Raw genomic sequence first — 23,731 nt, 5'->3', positions numbered from 1 at the left:
AATTCGAAGTTCGATGCCGGTAAAAGCCCGGTTTATTGCCGCTTTAGGTTTAGTGGGTCGGCACCTGACAGGCTCTGGCCACTCAAAGGCCACCTGCCAGCTGTCCGAACCAGTAAACCCCACTAAACCACGGCGGGGGTGCCACTGGAACGGCCCCCAAACCACAGGGGCCCCTCACCTGGAAATCGGGCGCCAACAGTGCTGATTCCCGCTGGACGGTGCCCTGCCCACCCGCGAACTGGAAGCCCGAAAGAGGCTGGCACTGCACTGGAGAGGCGAGAGGTACCTCTCTATCTAATTTTGCTTCTGGCTCAAAAATCCAATCCTTTTGATTTTTTTTCCTCCTCGTTCACCAGGAACCCAAACCGCAGCGTTTACATCACCACAACCTCACACGAAACCCTCTACTCCTCGGACCCCCGAAAACAAAAACCACCCCCCAACGATCACGTCGCGCTCTCTCGCCGATTCTTGCCAGTATCACCCTCTTGACGATATCGCATATCATTTTGCCCGCCACCCCTCGTCTTGGTGACCCTAGTCCACGTACGAATACGCTTTCAAGCATTATTTGTGCCTGTGTCTCCTCCGGCTTCTCGCACGTCTAGCCCCAACACTTCTTGTTGCTACGTCTTCGCTCTCAGCAGGCCGACCAGCAAGAACGCACAGAGCTAGATAGCAGCTACCGGCGATCCTTTTGTCCGCCGCTTCTTGTATCATCACCTACGCCTCGACCGGCCGCTTGATCTCGCACGATTTCACTGCTTGCGCCCTTGGACTGGACGAAAACACCTTCACCTCTCCACCACCAACCTTCGTCCGCTCGATCACGCATCCGAGACGACGCAACCGACACTGCTTCAGTAGCCTGTTTACGATAGTGTTTACTCACCATGCCGACTAATCTTCCTTCGAGCTTTGCCTCGGCTGCCGCTGGCCAAAACCCCAACTCTAGAAGTGGAAGAGCTGATGGGAGGGGAGCTGTTGCTGGAGACTGGTAAGTCGTTGCCACTCGCCTTTTGTCGTTTTTTCGTGCCTATCGCGTCGGGCTTGGGAATGATGGGCGACATGCTGTGCTGCGTACTGTGTCTCCCCGTTGCCCCGCGTACGGCGCACAGTATGTCGTGTGCTGCGCATCACTTGGCTTGGATTGTCGCGACGGATGCTTGGACACGCTCTGGATCTTGTTCGTCATGAACACACGCTCGTTGACGATCTTTGTGTCGTCCCCGAACCACTTCTGTGTCCTAGCAGCCGTTCATCGACTACGAGTCACACGATCCGGCCCCTTCCTGTGCCCCTCTCACCTTGGCCTCGCTGAACCAGCCTCTCTGGACCTTGACTAACTCCTACAGGGCGAGGCGAGATGGTCGTTCGACTAATGGCACTCTCACCTTCCGACGGTCATCCACGACTCCTTTGGGCCAGCCTTCTATACAGCCACCTGCCTCGACCGACAATGCAGTTCAGCCTCCAGCCACCGTCGAGCCCTCTATTACACCTGTCCCCGCGATCACGTCGAACTATGACCTACCTCCTGCACGTTATACAAAGGAGGACCTTCTAGACATGTTCCAGGTGCAAAAACCGGGTGAAGACGCATCTCGACTTTTTGCATCCGGCTGGAATCCAGGTCAGATTAATGGACACGCTGCTAGAGGGTGGGGAAAAAGCAACGACAACCACATCCCACAGGAGCCTGGTGCTTGCTGGGATCAAACTGGAGATACCACTCCAATGGGTTTGCAGGATATGTCTTTGGAGGAGAAGGAGGTACGCTAGTTCTTATGCCGCAGCTTGACGTTGCTTGGTTGCTAACCGCCAACAGGCCTTTACGACAGAAATCAATTCTCCCCTTAAGCCACCAACCCAGAACAAAGAGGCTCACCAGGTCAACGCGAATGGACGAAAGGCTTCACTGTCCCAAGGAGCGTCCAACAATTTTGGTGTTAGCTCCCCCTCTTCTGCCACACGACCGGGGGCTCGCCGGCGAGAGACCCTTGAATCGAATCCGTTTGGAGGAAGCGCCACGGCCTCACCCACGGCCGCGGGGCGCTTCTCTCGCGACGACCCCTCCTTCTGGTTCCCCCGCAAGAACACTGATCTCAAGGAATCTGAGGCAGACGAGTCCGATACTGAACCCACCTCCCGCGAGGCACCTGGAAAGCTGCCGCCCTTTGCAACTCTCATGAGGTCGAACACGGGTGGAATGGGACCTATGGGCTCCATTTGGCCACCATCTAACCAGACCACGCCCGGAGCCGGAGCCGGAGGATTCGGCAACTTTGCTCTCCCCTCTTCATCCGCCGTCGGTGACAAACGCGTAGGTGGAGCGCCTGGTGGAAGCAGGTTGGCCCACCTCATGCCCAAGGATAGCTCGGAAAACGTTGCAGGCAAGGCTGTGGAGAGCCCGAACCCGCTCAACCAGCAGTCCTGGCGATCTCGTCCCCGAACTGACACAGATCCATTTGGCGATGATGGCCTTTCAGGCAGCGCTGTTCTTGGGGGAGCGCAGGATACTGACGCCGCTGGGCTACAACAGGGCAACCGAGCAGGCACTCTAGGCACCCCGATCAAGGGATCCACGGGCGATTTTGGCATGGCGGGCTTAAACCTTGGTGGCCACGGAGATGACAATGGCCCTGTGAGCCCTTCCGAGACTAACCCCTACCGCAGCCCCCCCGCCGAACGCCACGGTCATGACGACGAGACCGGTGATGAGAAGTCTCATGGTGCCAGCCTTCAAGATGCTCCCTCCAACTTTGGCTCCATTGGACGCGGTTTTGGTGGTTACGATGGAGGCGATCGTAGCCAAACTTCTAGTGTTGGTGCCAAAGGCTATCCCTCTCTGAGCACTCTCTCTGGCTGGCCCGCCCCTGGTGGCCCTACTATTGGTACTCCGGACCGCGAGCGACCTAACCTGGGTAGTGCTTTTGGCAGCTCTCTATTCAGCCCTATTGGCGATCTCCAGTCACCCGGATTGTCCAACCTCAACAACGTCTTTGGTCCTGGCAGCGCTGGTGGTCTCGGGTCTGGAAGCATTAGCCGCGGGAGCAAGATGGGCTCTCTTTTCCCCGCCGCGATGCAGGCACAGATGCAGGCTCATGAGCACGACAACAACCTGTCTGATTCCATGCCCGACCTTAGGCAGACCAACCCTCTCGGTGCCATTGGCCGCGGCAACTTTGGTATTCCTTCCCGTGACACGGAGAGCCCGATGCGAGCTAGCCGCGGTGTGTTTGAGGACCTCTTCCCTTCGGGTGACGCTGCTCGATCTCAGGGTGTTTTCAGCACTGGTGAGGCTGGCCATTCCGGCATCACTGCCACTGCGCCCCAGTCATTCACCCCCGTTGGCGGTGGCCTGCCCTTCGGAGGTAGCCAAGGTGGTGCTGAAACTCCCGCTGCCCAAGTTCGCCAGATGGTTATGCCTGACAGGATGAGGTGGGTGTACCTTGATCCCCAGGGGCAGGTCCAAGGTCCATTCACTGGTCTTGAGATGAACGATTGGTACAAGGCCAACTTCTTTACTCCCGACCTCCGTGTCAAGAAGGTTGAAGATCCTGAATTTGAGCCCCTGGGACAGCTCATCCGACGAATTGGCAACTCTCGTGAACCATTCCTGGTTCCTCAGATTGGCATCCCTCATGGACCTCCCACCCAGGCCGGGCCTTTCTCCCCTACAGGGACCACTGGTGTTGTGCCTCCCCTCAGTGGCGTATTCCCCAGCTTTGGACGTACCCTCACGGCCGAAGAGCAGAATAACCTTGAGAGACGTAAGCAGGAAGAGCAGTATCTCATGGTCCAGCAGCGGGAGTACGTCATGCGCCAGCAAGCCATGTCCAAGTTCCAGATGCCAGGACCCATGCTCCAGCATCACTCGAGCGCTCACAGCCTCCAGAGCCAGCCCAGCTTTGGTAGCATCACCTCCCCAAACCCCATTGGAATGCCTCCTCACCAACAACCCATCGGCGCCGTGCCGCCTTCGGGGGGGTTCTTTGATGGGCCTGGACCCGTTGGCCCTCAAACTTCTGCACCCTCGGGTTCGGGAAACGGGGATCCTTTCAGAGACGATGACCTAACCAACCTCACCAACGCTGAGCGCCAGGTTCTCGCCTCTCTTCAGACTTCCGGTGCTGGTGCCCCTCAGCCAATTGGCGCGCCCGCCCCTGATGCCAACCTTCGTACTGGCCTCCCTGAGACCGATACGCTCGAACAAGACCCTGAGGGATTCAAGGAGCGCCTGCAGGAATTTGAGGATCTGCGAGCTCAGCATGAAGCTGAGCAGGCGGCCAGGGCCGAGGAGACTCCCGAAGACGACAATGTTGAAGAGAGCTCTCCCGTCCCCGAGACTGCCCCTGAAGCCGAGCGGCCTGCTGAGGTTCCAGTTCTGACCGGCAAGGCTGCCCGCGCGGCCAAGAAGAAGGCAGCTGAGGACGCCTTGTCTCTCACTCAGCAAGTTCAGAAGACTCAGGCTGCTGCTGCTGCTGCTGCTGCCGCCGCCGCTCAGCCGGCCGAGCCCGATATGCCGATGCCTTTCCCTCCCCCTGCTTCCACGGGCACCCCTCTCCCAGCCCCGACCGCACAGCGGGCTCGTTCCAACCTGCCTGAGCAGTACAACCGTTCGCAGACTGGAACCCCCGACACCAGTGCCTCGGCCAATGCTCAGCCGCCACCCATGGCTCCATGGGCCAAGGATCCTGGCGCTGAGGGACACAAGGGTCCAAGCCTGAAGGAGATCCAGGAAGCTGAGGCTCGTAAGGCGGCCAAGGCCGAGGAGGCTGCTGCTGCTCAGAGGAAGGCTATTCTCGAGCAGGAGGCTGCCGCTCTTCGTGAGCGAGAGAAGTCTGCTGCGGCTGCCAATGCTGGCCTGCCTGCTTCTAGCACCTGGGGTCACGGCTCTCCTGCACCTTCTGCTAGCCCCTGGTCTAAGCCTGGCCCCTCCAAGGGAACTACATCTGGCTCTACTCCGTCGGGTTCGTCTTCCAACAAGAAGACTCTGGCTGAAATCCAGCGTGAGGAGGAGCTCCGCAAGGCAAAGGCCAGCCAGGCTACCGTCCAGTCCGGCACCCCCGCCAGCGTATCCAAGAGCTACGCCAACCTAGCTGGCAAGACCGGCCAGCCGATCCTCACTAATGCTGCTTCAGCCGCTGCTGCCGCCGCCGCCGCCACTGCCGCCCCGCCCCCTGGAAGCGGATGGGCTACCGTCGGAGCCGGTGGCAAGGTCAAGATTCCCACCGGTCCATCTTCTCAGGGTCGATCGGTCAGTGCCGCCAACATCAAGCCTATCTCTTCGCCCGTCAAGCCAGTCTCCAAGCCTGCGACTTCTGGTAACGGTAAGACCGACACCGGCAACGCCGCCATGGACGAGTTCAACAAATGGGTCGGCCAGGAGCTGTCCCGGGGAATCACTAGTGTTAACGACAGTAAGTAACCTGATGCGACACGTATTCGAGGCCTTTGTGACTGACCTTTATCGCAGTTGCCAGCTTCCAGGCTACCCTCAACATCCTCCCTCTGGACTCGGGCTTGATTGCCGACGCCGTCTACGCCAACTCTACAACGATGGATGGTCGCCACTTCGCCGAGGAGTTTATTCGCCGCAAGAAGCTTGCTGAGCGTGGTGTTGTTGAGAAGCAGCCCGCCGATTCCAAGGGCGGAAATGGCGGTGGCTGGAACGAAGTTGCCAAGAAGGGAAGCTCGAACAACGCCGCCGGCATCGCTGCCGGACCCCGCGACGATGCCAGCATGCAGGCCGCCGGTTTCAAGGTGGTGCCTGGCCGCAAGAAGGGAAAGAAATAGAAGCCTCGCTCTTGAAAGGGTTCAGGACGCAATCCGTCGGCACGGCCTTGGATTTGTTTGTTTTGCGCACATGTTATGCCCAGGATGGTCTCGTCGACAATGTCTCGAGACTCGAAAAGCTTGCTGTTTGTATTGATGCTCTGGGGTTAGTTTAAGCGGGTGGTGTGGATGGATGAGACGTTATGGTTTTGATGATGATGGACAACGACGGTACGGAGACAACGCTTGATGAAACGGGCTGAAGGGTCATGTGCGGGAAAGTCTGTCGGACAGGTGGTGGAAGCGCCATGTTTTAAGGGAGCGATTGTATTAGATGCGAGGTCTTGTGTAGTGTGTAGTGTGTTGGTGAACATGTCAGCGTTGTTGAGGAATTTGACGTTTATGGCCACCATGCTCGTGATGCTTTGACTTGATACATCACATAAAGCACCACCTTGGTGGTCATCCTTTTCATGAGCAGACTACTTGTCATAGGTGGTTTGCATTTACTCTTTTATCTATACCTGTCAGCCCGTCCATCTAGTCATTCGCACATATCTCGTATCCCTTTTCCCCTTTTTGATGCTTGACCCTTACATTGTTTATCATGAACCTCAGGAGGTCTTCAAACCCTCCATCAAGCTCTCCAACAGCTTCCATCCTTCACTCCCCTCCCAATTCTCCCGGCCCCTGCCCATGACGCTCCTTATCGCGCTCCTAGCCTTGCCCTTCCACTTTGTGCCGATGGTCTCGACGTCGGGACCCCAGTTCTCTAGCATCGACACCAGCTCGTCGGTCCTTGTAACTACGATCAACCACGCCCCCTCGTCGACGGTCCAGTCCCGCGCCTCATCGGCCGTCGTAGATGCCGCACCAGGCAAGAGGCCACTTCCAGCGGTTCCCACGGCCGCACGCCATGCTCGCTCCGCTGCCTCAATAGCACCGGTGTGGTCTCTCCTCCAGGCGCGGAGCCGAGACACAAGCGTCCACAGCTCTGAGCGCTGTGTAATCAGGGGCACCATCTCTTCCTCGAAAAGTCGCATCACCAATCTCTCGGGAGACCCGCGAGGGGGATCGTAGACGCCCGAGCTGGTCTTCTTCTCGACAGAGAGGACGGCATCTTGGAGCAGGGCGCTGACAACATCAACATCGATGGCGTCCTCGAGTTTACGGATGCGGATGATGTGACTGAGAGCAAGAATCATGTCGGTCAACGCAGGAGGTCGCATGCGCGAACCCAGGGTGAGCACGTTGTCCCAGATCCGCCAGTTGTCGTGGGCGATGGACGCACCCTTCTTGTAGGCAGCAAGAGACTGGGCCAAGAGAGTCGCTGGATCGCGGTCTGATGGCTTGGAAGATACGGCGGTGACGACATCATCTTCTTCGTCCTCGGCAGGTGCTTGAGTAACAACCCCTTTCGCAGTCTCATCCTTGGGCTCGGCGCTGACTTCGCAGTAGAGACTCCAGAGTGCACTACCCAGGTTACTCCAAGTTCGAGCATCTTCACCTCCAGCTGTGTCGCTCGCGGATGCAATAGACCGGTTGAAGGCCTCGGCAGCATCTCCAAACTGTGCGAGGCGTAGGTTGATGTCTCCAAGACGACTCCACATCTCGGGGCTGAGACGGTTGACGGTTGTGGCCTTCTTGTAGGCGTCGCGAGCCTTTTCCCACTCCTTGTTCTGGAGGTAGTGCTCACCGAGAGACTTTTGGGCACGGGCGTAGCGGTGCTTGGAGATCTCCCACGCGCGTTCGTAGTGAGCCGGTTCGTTCTCGGTGTCACCCAGGATGCAGAACAGGCGAGGAGCATTGGGTGGTGGAGGATCTCGCTCAGGGCCCTCAAAGTCTGAGCCCTTAAGGCGTGTCACATCGTCTCCAATATCCTCATCGTCGGGATCTGAAGGGGATGCGGTGTCTCCTGTGCGATGGAACAACCTCCATCGAAGGATGCCCTTGGCCTTTTCCTCGCCGCCGCTGCCACGACCGTCCTCATCTTCGGTTGCTGCAGCCGTAGCGAGACACAGAGCGACCTCAGCCCAGAGACGCAGACGCTTGAAGATCTCGAGGGCCGAGGCCAAAGAACCGACACCGACCCAGGCGTAGGCGAGCTCAGACTCCAGATGCCATCGCGGGGGAGAGGAGAGGGCATGGATGTACTGAAGACGCACATGCGCTGGTGCAGACTCTGAGGCCTTGGGAGCTGGAAGGAAGGTTGTAGGCTTGCTCTGAAGCGATCTTGTATCTTGCTCAGGGGTTGTGACCTGAATAGCCGGAGCATCCGTCTCTGTACCCTCCTCCTTTGCCCCAGCTTTGTGCTGGGCTTCGGCCGTGGTATCGGTCAGAACCTGGTCCGAAACAGCCTGCAGTTGAAGCACGCCACGCTCAAGAGTTCGGCTACGGTGAACCTCTATCCGGGAGCGGACGAGCAACGCTTGGGTATAGATCTGCCAGTTGGTCGACTTGTCAGAAATGACACGCACGGCGTATGGCAACACCTCAGCGGATGTCAAAGTGTCGACAGGCGAAAAGGCGTCCTTGAGAGTAGCTTCAGTGAGGAGGATGATCTGGTCGAGGGGCGAGAGCTGAGGCTGATCATCAGGTGCGAGATCCGCCAAGGCAGCAGGGAGTGCGGCCTTCTTATCATTGCCATTTTCTTCCTTGCTGAAGTGGATTTCCTCTAGCAATGTGTCGTTGTTAAGCTGGAGAGCCTCCGGCTTAGCTTCATCATCACCGGCATCCGTCTGCTGTTCAGCACCACTCTTTGCCAGCACGACCAGCTGGCTTATGTTCTTCTCCTGGAACTTGGTTCTCTTTCCAAGGGCACCGGAGAGCGCATATGCGAAGCCGCTGGTCTGGGTGGCTTCCTGAAGCACTTCCTTGGCTTTGTCGTCCCGGCCAAGCAAGATATAGTTGTTGGCTGCTTCGACAAGGAACTGGACCTTGTCTTCGCGGCTCCAGGTATCATCACCCGAGGCCCATACCTCCTCACCAACGATCTGTGATCGCACGGCATCGATGCCGTCGAGAATTTGGGATGCCAGGGTCGGCACGTCGCTCCACTGAGAGCTGCGGGTGAAGTTGGAGCCTGGTCCAAGACTGGGTTGCGTCAAGAGCTTGTAGTGCCATACATTAACACGGAGTCTGGTCCACGCAAGGCTGTACTTGAGCGGTTGCTCATCGGAGGGAACCTCAACCACATCGCTGCTGGCCTGGCAGAGCGATTGTGTAATGATGTACCTCGCCAGGGCGAACAGTTCCAGATGGGGGATGTAAGCGTAGGGTGACACGCCGTCAACTTCCAAGTCACCGAGACAAGCCTTGTGAAGATGATCCCGAGTGCCTTTTGAGCTATCCGGCTGAGCATCAGCCCACGCCTTGATGAGCCGGGCACTGAGGGCATCCGACTCGGGGAGAATGGGGCCGGTGACGTTGACCTGGAGGAAGGCATTCAAGGCGGCGACGCCAACGGAGAGAACCTGGGCGACGTCGGCATCCGGAGCCGGGCTGGAGCCAGCAGCACCAGCCAAGTGGGCGGCAAAGGCTTGTATCAAGGCCCCGGCCACCGGAGCAGGGGCGGAGGATGCGGAGGCCGAGCCCGGAGTTGATTCACCCGCCGACGGCCCGGAGGAGAGGAGAATGGAGGCATAGTGCCCGGAACGCAAGGCGCTCCCGAGCGCAGAGGCGTTCTCCATGAAAGCAGCTGTATCTGTTTTTCCAGATGAAATTCGGTGCGAGTTGGGCGATATGGGCACAGGGTTAGGTCTTCGCCCCGTCCGTGACTCTTGCACCGTGTGTATGCCCTCTTTTTGGTGGCGTGATTCTTTCTGCAGACTGCTGAAAATTCGATATAGTGTGAACAATAACAGAGGATTCGCCTGTTGCGCAAATCTCTCTTTGCTTCACTGGTGTATCGTCAGTTGTGTTGCTGCAACTTGTGCGCCGTTAGGCTGCCAGCCAATCTAGCCCGAGTTTTTTTTTCTCCGTCTCCGCACCAGAACCTTCCTCTACTTTCTCCTCACCTGGCCCTCACCGAGGACCACACACCGGGGAATATCCACCAACGTCTTCCTTTCGCTGTTGCGGATCTTCTCCCCGGACCCAAAATTCAGACTCCCTGACCGGATCTTTGCGTTGACATGTGGTGAGATGCATCTATTAGGTAGTCAGTACAGCCAAGGATCCCACTCACTGGTACGTAATACTCGAAATTGCCTGCATGACTTTCACGAGCCAAACCTGCCCTATGGAACCGTGGATCTATATCGTGAGATCCGCTCGCTCCCTCGCTCATGAGTTTTTCTCCTTGGTCCGTTCACCGTCCCGCTCCCTGGACTTCCGTCTCCTGAAACTGCCCGCCAGTTGAAAATAACGGCTCGCCATCTCCATATCACCGTCTCGGGACGGTTTGCCCCTCGCCGCGTGTGGTTGAAGCGCCTCTTCTTTGTGAAACCAGTCGCTCCCAGATCAGAAAACAGCCTGTAGATACCTGCAACTCTCTTGAACCCGAGGCATTGGCTCGATGACCTTATTCCTGCAGAGACAAGGGTTCCTCAAAGAGCCTCCCTTTGTCCCGGCTTTTCGGCATCGCTTGCGTAACATTGCCCAAACATCTTACGTACAGCCATTAGGCCTTGACACTGACATCGTCTTTTGGACGAAAAGGTCGCATAGTCGAGCCAAGATATCATTTCCTACCGGCTCAGCGAGTCCAGGGTCAACTCTTCCAGCCGCTCTTTCAAGCCCAAATCACCCGCCATTGTTCGACAAACGAAGAATTTTCTCCAAATCATACTCAATCCTTGCCGGGTATTGGTCAACCCGTCAAGAACTGATGCGAGGTTTCCCAGACTGTGGATACAGTCGGTAACAATCGTCCCATGTACCACGTTAGCTTGATCCTCTCTCGTGGGCGACCCAATATCCAGGCGACAAATTATTGCGGCTATTGTCCAAAGAGCAAAGCGTGTCTTTGCTCAGCCCAACCGTCCAACAAACCGTCGGGACCCGTCGCGAAACTGACAAGGCTCCATGTCCGTTCATCACGCCTGTCCCGCTTTTCAGTCTCGGCCTAGACCAAATCGACCTCGACAGCCCGTGATGGAGACAAGGAAACGAGGCTCTCTCAAGGCCCGCAAGTGCATCGACAGAAGGAGACACGAAAACGGATCCCCGACATGGACCGGTGTCCACTAGTCAAGACGTTCGGGGCAGGGGCATCACCATCCGAAACGTACCAATGGGGCGACGGAGTTATTGTGAAGACACAGCCTTGTGACAAACGCCAACGATCGGTCAAGCATCGTCACCGTCAGTCGAGACCTGAAAAGGCTTTCGGGGCAATTGATGCCATGCATCGAGATGGGTGGCCGGATCACCAACACTAGAGACGCCACCGCAGCCACAGCCATCAAGTCACTCTTTTCGGTGCAAGGCCGAGGCTTGTGAGAGGCTCTTCTCACTCAAACTTGGCGCAACGGCTCCGCTACACCAAACGACGATCCGTTGACATTGAACCTGCGGCCATGGCCATCAACGCCACTGTGGCCGGGCGCTGTACTCTGCACGTAACTCGACCACAGCCCAACAACGTCCATTGTATGTACTGTCGACGCTCGTTGAATGGTCATTGCTGTTGTGGATCGAGACTGAGGGCCATCGCAGTCAGCCTGCAGTTGCCTCGTCAATCTGAGCTCAGGCGAGTCAGCTGCTATTCTAGCCCAAGTTGCCTCTATTGTGCATCCCGTCACTACGGATAGACCCCGTCGATGTCGGTCTTGCATCTCCAAATCGACAGTGTCGTTCAACCTCACGTGCTCATTGTCGCGGCACATCCAAAGAGGAATATTACGCTGGCAACTGAACTGAGATTCTGACAGGGCACCTGGTGCGGCGCGACGCAACAGGCGGCCAAGTCCGTAACTGACGGGGATAGGTGCCAAGACACCGCGGGTTTTTCATGACTGGGGCAACACGGTGCCGAGGGTGGGCGACTGCAGCCGTGAACCAACTATTATGATTGCTCGCAGATGAAGGAATCCGTCAAGTGGGCCCCGTCTTGGCTACTGGACGTTTCAAGACGGTTCATTGGGTGCTTGGTCGGGGAACATAACCTGGACATGGGAGCGGCGAGGACATCCCATGTCCGACGACATCGAAACCCTGGCCTGGCCCAAGTTCATTAGCGGGCCCCGTTGAGACAGCAATACATTGTAGGTACCTACCTGAGACGGGGCAATAAAAAGCAGGCTCAGCAAAGAGCTGAGAAGCGTCAGGCGCGCCAGGCGCTGCTCGCCAGGCCGACTGTATCGGCTTGCCGACCTCACCTTTACCCTCGGTTTGCCGAATCAGTGCCCGGGCCGTCTGAAGGTTCCCAGGTCATCTCTGTCAATACTCGGCTCTGTTGGACATGGTGACTCCCCACGCGGCAAGGGCCACTATTTAGGCAAGCTGTCGGGTCTGTCCCTAGGTCGCAAGCCTCCCCCAATAGTGTTGATGGGAGGGTGTGGTCATCGCATATGTAACATGGTGTTGTAGTCGTGGGAGTGCCCCGGACGACTTGCAGTTAGGACGAGGGCAGTCCTTGGATATTGAATAACGGGACCAAGTTGACAACTCAAGCTGGTGGAGAAGGGGGTATTGGATATCTGGGCGCCAAGTTGAGGATTGTGCAAGTTCATGGTTATGTTCTGGTCCCAGTCGTGATCTTTGTGTTGAAGACAAGTCTTGCTGGGTCTCTCGCTCATCCCGGAGATGAGGCATCAACTTCTCCTGTCAGCCCAACACGGCGCATTGTGATAGCTCACGGGACCCAAGTCCTCCTTGCTGAACCTGAGAAGCGGGAGGATGGGCTGACGGTCTGGCTCGTCCCCAGATTGTACGCATACAGCAACTACAGTCTTGGCTGCCGTCGCTCATCCCGCTCCCCGTCTCGGCGTAAGCCCTCCACGTGACCGGGCGAGATGCGAAGAGACCGGTAGGGAGAGTGATGAAGTTGATTCATGACGTCGGCTAGGGTCGCCAAGGCAGTGTAGGATTTCTCGTGGCTTGGCTGAGTGAGAGTTGGTGTGAGGGCGGCAAAATTGATGGGGAGGGAGAATGCTTGGGTCTGGGTTCTAAAAAGCTTGAAGTCGGAGAAACAGCAGGTATAGAAGCAGGATAGAACATGGAAAGAAGGAAGGACATTGGCACCTTCCTTCGAGATGATCAGCGCTGCAACTCCTCTACTGCGTATAGTATCGAGTCGATATGGATCTGGGGAAAGCGCGATTCACTCAGTCTGAAAGGGTCTGATCCATTGATCCATTGAATCTCCAAAAAAAAAAAAAATACCAGACGGTTGGAACGCCTCAGGTTGTGGACCTGGGTCAGTTGGATGCGCACGCGACCTCTCTTCCAACACAACGCAGGGCCCAGGGTCCATCCAGCTCACCAGTACTTGCCAGTGAAGTACCTTATGCAAGTCAGGGAGCCTTGCATTTTGCCGTCAGTTTGAATGTCTCGATACATTCGCAGTCCAGTCCAGTATTCCCACCAGGAAAACTTCCGCTCAACGGAACCCCAAATTGGGCAGGTGCAAGTGTCGCTTCGATTATGACGTCAGTATGTTGTTAAAACGATCCCGCACAAATAATGTCCGAAAATGTCCTCCCACGGCTGGACTCGCCTGGACATAGCTCAAAGTCCATTTTTGTCAATTTGCGCAGGATCGCCTAGCTAAAGAAAACGAATCACCCCCTCTCTCTTCGAACAAGCCTCTCATTTGCTCGTGTTGCGAAAAGTACTGAGATTTGAGGTGAACCTCGGGCAAACGCCTCTTGCGCTAGAGCGTTTACAGTTGTGCAGATCCTTCGCTGCAACTCCTTGATTGGTCCTATATGTGGGCCAGCCTGACTTGCTGCTTAGCGCGGAACATAGGCTGTTGTGTTCCAGGGAAAAGGCCGCTCGTATCGACGACATCTTAAGTCCTTCGAGTGGAGGAGACTGGGTCAGATTTGGGGGAATTCTGAAGGCAGGGATTTCTCAACTTAAGGGACGCTCGGGCAGCTCCACACTGCTTTTTCAGTGGAGGTTGCCCCTCTGAGTAGAGTCCCTTCAGCGGCCTCCAGCCGCTCTGCCGCCGGGCGAGCACCAGTGTCGTCATTCAACCAACAGCACTCAGCTCGCATCCATAGCGCGGTTTCCAGCCCTTTTTCGTGATGCGACAGGCGCCCAGCAGGCACCGAGATTATGAAGTGTGCTGTGCAGCGATCAGCAGCACCCACACGCATGGGGAGGGTTCAAAGAACTCTCCAGGATGCCGGGGTTCATCATCAAGCAGTCGCTGAGTGGCCAATAGCCAGAGCAAACACGCAGACTGTCTCGGGGAAGTCATCCTGGTATGTACGAGGTACATGAGAGTGGGGAGAGGGGAAAGAGGAGACATCCTGGCCATGGGTCCATATCCATGAAGATCCACCCCCCTTCTCCGTGGGCGTGGCAGCATCTCTCCACGGGGGTGGGGATGGGGCATCATGAGCATGGCTCCCATGAGAGATACATGGGCATGGGCATGGAAAGCAACGACTCGGCTCGATAGAATGGATACATTCTGCCTCCACTAGCTGATTTCTTTTAGCAAGCTAAACTGGTCCAGTCAGGCCAGTCTCTGGCCAAGACTCGACGCGGCGAGCGGGAGTATTGCCTCTTGATTCAACCTGGTGATGGGATGGATGGCTGAGCTGAGAAGAAGTACTCTCGTACTATCGAGAGATGTTGGTGGCACTCTGTGGAGAGCTGTAATTAAGAGATTGTCTCTGTCTGGTCAACTGTTTCTTTACCCGATCAACTCGAGACCTGACCAGCAATGCAACCTCGCGTCGTGGACAATGCAGATGGAAACAAAACTTTGTTCTACTAACCCTGGGCAAAGTTCTCAATTCGGCCAGGTGAACCACTCCTCTGGGTTTTTCGGCGTCCAAGTTTCTGGGATTGCCTCCTCCATCAGGAGGACAGGCAAGGCCAAGAGAGTTAATTCCCGGTGTCAGCAGAGTGTCCCCGAGTACGACACAACGCCAAGCCCTGGTCCGTACGATCTCAGGCGTGCCGTGCCATGGAGAAGAAAAAGACGACTGTGGTGTACGTTCAACGGACAAGGGCGAGTTTTTGGAGGGTAAAAGTAAGAGAAATCGAAACTGCAGTATCGATCGAGAGTCGGGATTGGTTGGGCGACTCTGAGGTGTGCATGCCGGTGAGAGGATCCATGTCCCGTTGACCAGAAGAACTGGAAGTCAGCTACTTTGGCTCAAGGTACCATCCCTAGCGCCGTTGGTGGTGTGGATACCTCGTCACCGCGTAGTAGTCCCGAGTAGTGGAATGGAAGTGAAGTTGCACTGCTCCCCACTCCACTCCTCCTTCAACGAACCCGAACCCTCGTTCGGCATGGCCGCTGTCGCCGCCGTCACTCGAGTCTGCCTCCCACTCTAAACCTGCCGGTTTATACACCCCCAGTGAAGGGAAGGAGCCATGATGAACATGGATCCATCCGTTGTGAGCAACAGTACGTGGACTAGGGTCAGCTTGCTCTTGCCTCCTCCCATGCGACATTTTACTTATTATCTCCAACGTCCGCCGCCTCTCGTCATGTCTTCTCTACCTCCTCCTTCAGCCCTTGTCCTCTCTCTTTTCTGGACTTCCTTGCCTTGAGACCCAAGGCATTTTCCGATTGGTTTTGGTCTGCTTGCTTCATTGCTTCGCAGGCTCTTTCTCAATTGGACTCGAATCGTGCCTCGTTCTTGACTTGAACTCGGCTTGATTTCGCAACAAGGACCACACTCCCACGATCCTATTTCGATTCTCGCCTCGCAAAGAGCGCAACCGTCAAGATGTCCGACGAGGAGAAGAATGTCTCCCCCGAAAAGTACTCGGCCGACGGCGTCGACGTCGCCACGGGTCACCCCTCCGATAATGTCGATGGCCTCCATCGTCTTCTCAACAACCGACAGATCCAGCTTATTGCCATTGGTGGTTCCATTGGTACGGCTCTGTTCGTGAGTATCGGGGGTGGTCTCGCCAAGGGCGGTCCTGCCGGCCTGTTCCTGGCCTATACTCTGTACTCCGGTGTCCTCGCCCTCGTGAACAACTCGATCGCCGAAATGAGCACATATATGCCCGTCTCGGGTGGTTTCATCCGTCTTGCTGGCCATTGGGTTGATGATGCCCTTGGTTTCATGGCTGGTTGGAACTTCTTCCTATACGAGGGTCTCTTGATTCCCTTCGAAATCACCGCCATCAACCTGGTGCTTTCATATTGGGCGCCCAATATTGTGAACCCTGGCCCTACTGCCGGTCTTTGTATCGCCATCATCATTCTTTATGCGTAAGAACCCTTGCCCCCATGACCAATCCCGACTTGCTTTATCACTTGACGCGCCATGGCTATGCTCCGAAACTGGACGCCTTCTCGCCGGCCGTCGAGTGAGATTTTCTCCACATCTTCCCCGCAGATGAATATCCCATACTAAACTATGTGTGAATGTAGTGCTCTGAACATCTTGGCTGTCCGCGCCTACGGTGAGGCCGAATTCTGGCTGTCTGGTGGCAAGATCATTCTTATCCTGATGCTGTTCTCCTTCACCTTCGTCACCATGGTGGGAGGAAACCCCCAAGGCGACGCGTATGGATTCCGCTATTGGAGCAACCCCGGAGCCTTTGCCGATGTGTACGGTACAGACGCCCTCGGCCGTTTCGAGGGTTTCCTGGGTGCCCTCTGGAGTGCCATCTTCACTATCGTCGGTCCCGAGTACATCTCGATGGTGGCCGCCGAGGCAAAGCGACCCTCGATTTATATCAAGGCTGCCTTCAAGACAGTCTATTACCGATTCTGCTTCTTCTTCGTCACGGGCTCTCTCGCTGTCGGCATTGTCGTGCCCTGGAACTACGACAAGCTCCAGGCCATCTACATCACTTTCACCGAGGGCGGTGGTGACGCTGGAGCCTCTCCCTATGTCATGGCCATGAACATTCTGGGCGTCAACGTTCTTCCCCACATCGTCAATGCCCTTATGATCACCTCGATTTTCTCGGCCGGCAACACATACACTTACTGTGCTACTCGTTCCCTGTACAGTCTGGCTCTTGAGGGCCGCGCCCCTCGTTTCCTGCGCAAGACCACCGCCCAGGGTGTGCCTATTTGGTGCTTCTGCGTGGTCATGATCTTCCCCATGCTTTCATTCCTGTCATGCAGCAGTGGTTCAGCTGAGGTCCTCAACTGGCTCATTACTCTGATGACGGCTGGCGGAATCATCAACTATCTCGTCATGGGTATCACCTTCATCAGCTACTACCGAGCATGCCAGGCCCAGGGAGTCGACCGAACAAAGATGCCTTACTATGGCCGCTTCCAGCCTTACGGTGCCTACCTGGCTCTCTTTATCCAGGTCCTCGTCGTTCTCTGCTACGGCTACAAGTCGTTCCAGCCCTGGAGCACCAAGGCGTTCTTCCAGAACTACACCATGCAGATTATTGCTCCCCTGCTGTTCATCGGCTGGAAGGTTGTCAAGCGCACCCGCTGGCTCCGTCCTCACGAGGTTGATCTCGTTTGGGAGCGCCCTATCATCGATGCCTACGAAAACTCCATCACGGAGCCTCCTGTAGGCTTCTGGACCGAAATGGGCCAGCTGATTGGCATCAGGCGGAACAAGTAAGCCTATTTGAACTGAATTGGGCATGATTCTGGATGTGGAAACATGAATATGGGCTGGAGATACCATCTTGGGATGCAATGTGTACATGTTAATAGAACCAACGAATTGTTGGATGCAGAGCGGTTGGCTGTTGAGATTATACCCGAGATACGAATATTATGCTCTGTTGCCTGATTTCAAATCATGTTTAATGCTACCATGTAATGTGATTGTTTACTGCCTCAATTAACGAGCAAGGAGCCGTGGTCTCAAGCGATGTCCATCATGGCAAGCTCCCCTTGTGACTCCAGTATCGTGTTGTCCTTCATCATGGCCAGCATTGTTGGGCGTCCGCACGCCATCTTCTGCCAGCCGATAATGCTTGTTCAGTAACACGGCCAGTGATCCTACAACGCCGATCCCGTGATCGGCAATGCAAAGCGTTGCATCGGTGCACCTTCCTATTGTGATGTTGATATTCAGTGACGTTGAAGTTGGAGGGTTTAATATCGTGGCTTGGAGGCGGGTGATGCAGATCGCGGGTTGACTTTGCAAGGGGGGGAGTGAGCAGTGTACATATGCAACAGCAGGGGACGGAAAACCCATGCCAAGGAGATTTTTTTTTAATAAGAGGCTCTACCTGCATGGCGTGGCTGCGCTTGGTGTTTTTCTAGAAGCGGAAGAAGAAGTAGGGTGTGAGGTCAAGAGCCTCCTTTGATAAGGGAACTGCTTCTTGATGGTTGGGTGTGGGGCGGACGAGGGTAGGGGAGGGGTGGAGAGTTGATAAGGTTTCGCAATATCTCTTGTTGAGACGATGGTGTATGACCACACTGTACATATCGTGAGGGGGTGGTATCGTGGAGATATCTCGGTGTCGATTAGTTGACGACAACGACTTCAAAGGCACGGCTCCGTGGTGGTATTAGTTAAAGATGGAGACTTGCCTTCAGTCTATTTCATCCATGATCTACGCCTGTGACTTGGAGTACAACTGTTCGAGGTATCAGACTTTGACCGTCGCCGAGGCCGGGGCTTTCGGAGCACGCGGGGCCTGTTGACGCCGGAAATGTGGAGTTTGAGGCCGGAGGATTGCCGGGGACGGCGGTAATATTCACGGAGGAGTGGAGGAAGACTTGGAAGTGTATGTCGACAACTATTACATCTTAGTTAGGTATTGGAATACGTCGAAATACGCGTTCACCTCTTGCTACTCACATTGCCAAGATAGACAGAGTCTCTGTGGTCCAAAAGTTGGGGTAAAAATCTTGGCCAGCGATCAAAGCTTGGTGGTTTGGAGCTTGGAGACTTTACAAGCCTTCTCAAGCCAAGAACTTCTTTTCTCCTCACTCTCGCCGAGACATTGGGGCAACACCATCTCAAAGTCCAAGCCAGGAACGAGGCGTGTTGCCAAGCTCAGAGTCCAAGGTAGAGAGTACTGCGCCATGTCAAGCATGCTCAGAAGAAGAGACGATCAGTATTTCTCGTCTTTACTACACAAGAAGTGTGACCTCTCCCAATTCTTTAAAACGGGTTCAGTATAGCATTTATGTTTACCACAGAGGATCTCGCTGGTGTTGGACAGATTCTCGTCGGTGCTGGCTAGGCCCTTCTGGTGGTCAGTAAGCGAGCAACCTTCAACAACATCGGGTGAGATGGCCGAGTTGGTTATGGCGTCAGGTTAAGGTCACCTTAACAACCTAAGATTCCTGATGGAGCAATCCTCCTGGGTTCGAGTCCCAGTCTCATCAAAGATTTCTTTTTTGCCAATTCTTGCTTTTTGCCAGAAACAGAGACACACGTGTGCATTTTTTGTTCATCAACGCCGTTCTTCAAGCTGTATCCAGATACTCAGCTGTGTGTAGTATTCTTCGTCGATCTCAAAGGGCCAGGCTGAGCTCTCTTGTTCCCTCTATTGATATGAGGCTACCAGGATGGATGTAGATCAAGTCAACAGCTCAGCCCTTGTCCAAGTACCTCATCAATTCGAGTTTATCATACAGTTTCAATCATGGCATCTTAAACAAGACACGAACTCAAGCAAGGCCTCAACTAGTCTTCCAAGCCACTGGCTTACCCGTGCGGGCGATACACATTCAACATTGACACACTTCAGTCATTCATCATTCAAGATTGATCGTAATCAAGTCTATTTTTTGGCTCTATCTAATTGCCAGCCTCCAAAGCCACCAAGTCGAGGGCTCAACACGGTCGGGATCCTCCAATCCCACGCGTCATTCCTCGTTCCTCCATGGTGGTCGTCTAACAGAGCAGTCCGTCTATCGGGAGCCCAAGTGTGCAGTCATCCATTACCAAGACGCACCCCTAACTTTTTTGATCAACGCATGACAAAGGAAATATGGTATGAGGTCATCAGAAACAAGTCGTCAACATGGTCGAGTATAGGTGTTGGGTATGCAGGATACGCTTAGAGGTCCTCCTCATCGCTGAACACCTCCTCACCACGCTTTCGGCGGGCCATACGCTCTGCAGTCTGGTTAGCATCTGTTCTGACAACATCTAGTTATGTGGAATCACTTACCCTTCTTCTTCTTTCGGGCCTCAGAAGAGCTGAGCTTGGCCTTCTTCTTGGTGGAGACGATCTTGTTACCCATGGCATCAAACTTCTCCTCCTCATCACCGTCGTCGGCCTTGAGACGGGGACCAGAACCCTGGCCCTGGACCCAGTTGTGACCGGAAGGAGTCATCTTGCCGTCCATGACAGCCCAGACTTCCTCAGTCAAGTCCTTGGTGAACTCGGCAGAGTGGGTAATGATGATGACACCACCCTCGAAGTTCTTGAGAGCCTTGGACAGGGCACCGAGAGAGTCACGGTCGAGATAGTTGGTGGGCTCGTCCAGGACGATAAGGTGAGGTCGCTGCCAAGAGCAGGCGGCGAGCACAGTCTTGACACGCTGACCACCAGACAGACCACGCATGCGAGAGTGAGAGACAAGCTCAGCGTCGAGACCGAAGTTGGCGCAGTGAGCCTCAATCTCCTTTCGGACCAGAGGGCGGAACTGACCAGAGGCGAGAGCCTCCTTCATATCAACATCAGCAACCATCTTCTGGTGAGAAGCCAGAAGCTCGTTGCGGGGAAGCCAGGCGTTGTCGGCAGTCATCATGGGGACCCAGCGCTCGTTCTTCATGCCGACGTTCTCACCGAGGGCGAAAGAACACTCGTACTCATAAGAGTTCTTGAACTTTCTTCGGCTGTTGATGCCGATGACACGTCGCTGAGAGCCCTCAACACGGAAGATCTTGTCCATGGCCTTCTCGTCGGCCTCGGTGATGATCTTGTTGGCGCGGTCCATGGTCTCACGATCCTCACCAGTCTGGAATCGCCACTGGATGTACTCGGAGGGAGTCTTGTCCAGGTGGTTATCAATGTGGGCGAAAGCGTGCTGCTTGATGTAGGCGATACGGATGTTCTCGTGCTGGTAGATCTCACCCTCGGTGGGGATGAGCTCACCAGTGAGGACGTTGATCAGAGTAGACTTGCCGGCACCGTTGGGACCGATAACGGCAATACGAGAGCCAAGAGAGCACTGGAAGGAGATGTCGGTGATCTGAGGCTTGGAGGTACCAGGGTACTGGAAGGACATCTTGGTGGCACGCAGGATGGCCTTGGCCTTGGTCTTGACACCCTCGAGGAAACCGGGCTCGGGGAAGGAGAACTCGATCTCGGAGGCACCGAGCTCGTAGTAAGATCGGGCAGAGGGGACACGCTGGACAAAAGCAGCCAGGTTACCCTTGTAGCGCTTGAGCTTGAAGCGCTCGTAGTGAACGATGTGCTGGCAGACGTTGTCGAGGAAGCCAGAGTCGTGAGAGACGATGATGGAAGTGCAGGGGGAGTTGATGAGGTACTCCTCGAGCCACTTGACGTTCTTCACATCCAGATGGTTGGTAGGCTCGTCGAGAAGCAGAATATCGGGGGCCTCGAAGACAGCACGGCACAGGGCCAGCTTCATCTTCCAACCACCGGAGAGGGCAGTGATCTCACCAGTGATCATCTGGTCAGTGAAGCCGAACTCGCTGAGCTGCTTCTTGACGTCGTCCTCAGTGGTGGCGACACCGGCCTCACCAAGCTTCTTCATGGTCCAGTCAATGGTGGTCATCTCAGTATCGGCAGAGTCCAGGTCGTGCTCGACGAAGACAGTCTTGACCTCGCTCTGCTTGGGGAAACCCTCGACCTGCTCGTTGTTGATGGCGCGCATGAGAGTGGACTTGCCGGAACCGTTGGGACCGCAAAGACCGTAACGCTGGCCTCGCTTGAGACGGAGGTGAGTCTGGTTGAGAAGAATCTTGGCACCGTAGGCAAGAGAGAAGGTACAGTTGCAGAGATCCTCGCCCTCCTCCTCGTCCTCCTCGGCCTCAGCCTCGGCGACGGCGCCGGGAAGGGTGGTCTTGCGGATGGACTCGACGAGAGCCTCGGCGTTGTCGATGCCGGAGATGACAGCGACGTAGGCCTTGAGGTTGTCAACCCAGATGGTGGACTCGGTCTCCTTCTCGTCGACTAGCTGACCAGCAATGGCAGCAATGTGCTCAGCAACGGGGCCCATCTTCTCAAGGTAGTTGGCGAACTTGGGGGAGATGGCAGCCTTGACCTTGGGGAGGACGACGTTGATAGCACCGTCGTTGCGAGCCTCAGGAATGACACCGTCCTTGATGTCACCGACACGGGTGAGGGTGTCAAGGGCCTGCTTGGTCTTCTCACGGGCCTCGGGGTCAGCCAGGTTGTCGTAGTTCTTCTGGAGACCGGGCATCATCTTGGGCAAGAAAGGAGCAACGATGTTGGGGTCGTCGACGAGCTTGCACATGTTGTCGACAATGACAGCCGACTTTCGCTTGATACCAGTATCACGCTCAGCCAGACCACGGTCCAGAAGAGGAACCATGAGGGCAAGAGTGGGCTCCTGGACCTCAGTGACGAAGGTGGTAGCACCGAGCAAGTGAACAGTCTCGGGGACGTTCTCGGGCTTGGCGATACACTTGATAAGCTCGGGAATGAAGCGCTCGATATCCTTGTTGACGATCAACTGGCAGAGCTGCTCCATGGCCTTGTAGGCACGCTCCTTGACCTCCTTCTTGGTGTCCCACATGGACTCGGAGATGACGGGGATGAGCTCAGGGACACGGTAGGCGAGCTGAGCGGGAGAGCTCTTGATGAGAGCATCGATGAAGTCGAGGGCAGCCATCTTCTCGGGCCACTTCTGAGCGTTACGGATAGACTCCATGACGGCAGGAAGGGCAGCCTTGACAGCGTTGGCGTTGATGGCGCCAGCGATGGCGAGAACGGCGGCCTGAGCGGCATTCTTGACAGCGGTGATCTTGTCGCCAACGGCGGCAAGGACGTTGGGGAGGAGGACGACGAGGTAGGGCTCGACGGCAGCGGAGATCTCGGAGTGAGAAGCGATGGCCTCGATGGCAACGCAAGCCTTCTCACGGGCGGAAGCGTCCTTCTTGCTGGCGAGCTGCTTCTTCAGGCCCTCGATGACTCTGCAACAAGTGGTGGTTAGCACTAAAATTCCCGCTAAAAAAATTTTAATGGGCGCCAGAGGGGAGCCCTCCAGCACTTGAGGGGCAACCAGAAATGGGGCTAGCGCCCATGAAGGGTCACCTCGACAAGAATCTGGCGGGGCAAGATTGGGCGAGCGGCAAAGGAGGGGGAGGGGTAGACGGGCGGGAGATGCAGAGAAAACTGCCGCGGGCACAGGCCTGAAGTCCATGCACCATGCCACTAAGCCGCATCCCACGCATCCCACGCATCGTAATGCAGAGTGAAAGCCAGGCGATGCCGGTTCCCTGGTGCAGGAAGTGAGGCAACGCGGGTGCGTAACGTTGCCCCGTGGCAGACATGTGAAATAAGCACCGTCGGAGTGCTCGCCCAACACTGCCCGAGGAGGATGAAATCAGAATTTTCAAGGGCAAACTCACTTGTCGGGGACGGCCTGGTCGCCAATGCGGCCGTTGATGAAAGAGGCCAGCTCATTGGAAGACTCCTTGATGTCAGCAGAGTCCTTGGACACGGTGAGCTTCTGGAAAAGCTCGTCCAGGACCTTGATCGACTGCTGGTTCTCGGTAGGCATCTTGTCGATGTTTTCGGTTTTTTCTTTTCTGTGGTATTAAGAAAGAGGATCGTCGGGGCCAACAGAAATCGATGGAGGAGTCGACTCTGTCCTAATGGGCGGCGGTGACGATGGGAATTCCTCTTGGAGGGGGCGGGGTTTGTTCAGAGGAGCTGAGTCCGAAGAACAAACGAGCACGCGACAAGAAAGGAAGAGGGGTCGAAGAGGTTC

At 55.7% G+C, this 23,731-nt stretch overlaps 4 protein-coding genes and 1 non-coding gene across 5 annotated transcripts; 3 read left to right on the top strand and 2 right to left on the bottom strand.

Annotated features, from left to right (window-relative positions):
- Positions 1–893: 893 nt before the first annotated feature.
- LRP88_01240 (GYF domain-containing protein) lies at positions 894–5,799 on the top strand (the record flags this gene model as incomplete). The annotated part of the gene is made up of 4 exons (XM_083237931.1): positions 894–997; positions 1,356–1,773; positions 1,829–5,423; positions 5,480–5,799. The coding sequence occupies 4 exons, from the start codon at positions 894–896 to the stop codon at positions 5,797–5,799; spliced, it is 4,437 nt and encodes a 1,478-aa protein (XP_083106436.1).
- Positions 5,800–6,392: 593 nt separating this feature from the next.
- Positions 6,393–9,467, bottom strand: LRP88_01239 (tetratricopeptide repeat-containing protein EMW1; the record flags this gene model as incomplete). The annotated part of the gene is made up of 2 exons (XM_083237930.1): positions 6,393–7,251; positions 7,348–9,467. The coding sequence occupies 2 exons, from the start codon at positions 9,465–9,467 to the stop codon at positions 6,393–6,395; spliced, it is 2,979 nt and encodes a 992-aa protein (XP_083106435.1).
- A 6,168-nt stretch (positions 9,468–15,635) lies between these two features.
- LRP88_01238 (amino acid permease/ SLC12A domain-containing protein) lies at positions 15,636–17,456 on the top strand (the record flags this gene model as incomplete). The annotated part of the gene is made up of 2 exons (XM_083237929.1): positions 15,636–16,129; positions 16,292–17,456. The coding sequence occupies 2 exons, from the start codon at positions 15,636–15,638 to the stop codon at positions 17,454–17,456; spliced, it is 1,659 nt and encodes a 552-aa protein (XP_083106434.1).
- Positions 17,457–19,081: 1,625 nt separating this feature from the next.
- On the top strand, positions 19,082–19,183 carry LRP88_01237. Its single transcript has one exon. It is a non-coding gene; the product is annotated as a tRNA-Leu (tRNA).
- A 677-nt stretch (positions 19,184–19,860) lies between these two features.
- LRP88_01236 (armadillo-type protein) lies at positions 19,861–23,521 on the bottom strand (the record flags this gene model as incomplete). Its single annotated transcript, XM_083237928.1, has 3 exons — positions 19,861–19,919; positions 19,975–22,931; positions 23,370–23,521. 3 exons carry the CDS (start codon positions 23,519–23,521, stop codon positions 19,861–19,863), a joined length of 3,168 nt encoding a protein of 1,055 aa, XP_083106433.1.
- Positions 23,522–23,731: the final 210 nt, after the last annotated feature.

Source organism: Fusarium phalaenopsidis (genome assembly GCF_050370095.1).
Source record: "Fusarium phalaenopsidis strain FUZ10S chromosome Unknown contig_32278, whole genome shotgun sequence".
Taxonomy (NCBI): domain Eukaryota; kingdom Fungi; phylum Ascomycota; class Sordariomycetes; order Hypocreales; family Nectriaceae; genus Fusarium; species Fusarium phalaenopsidis.
This window is presented reverse-complemented; position numbering and strand designations above follow the sequence as displayed.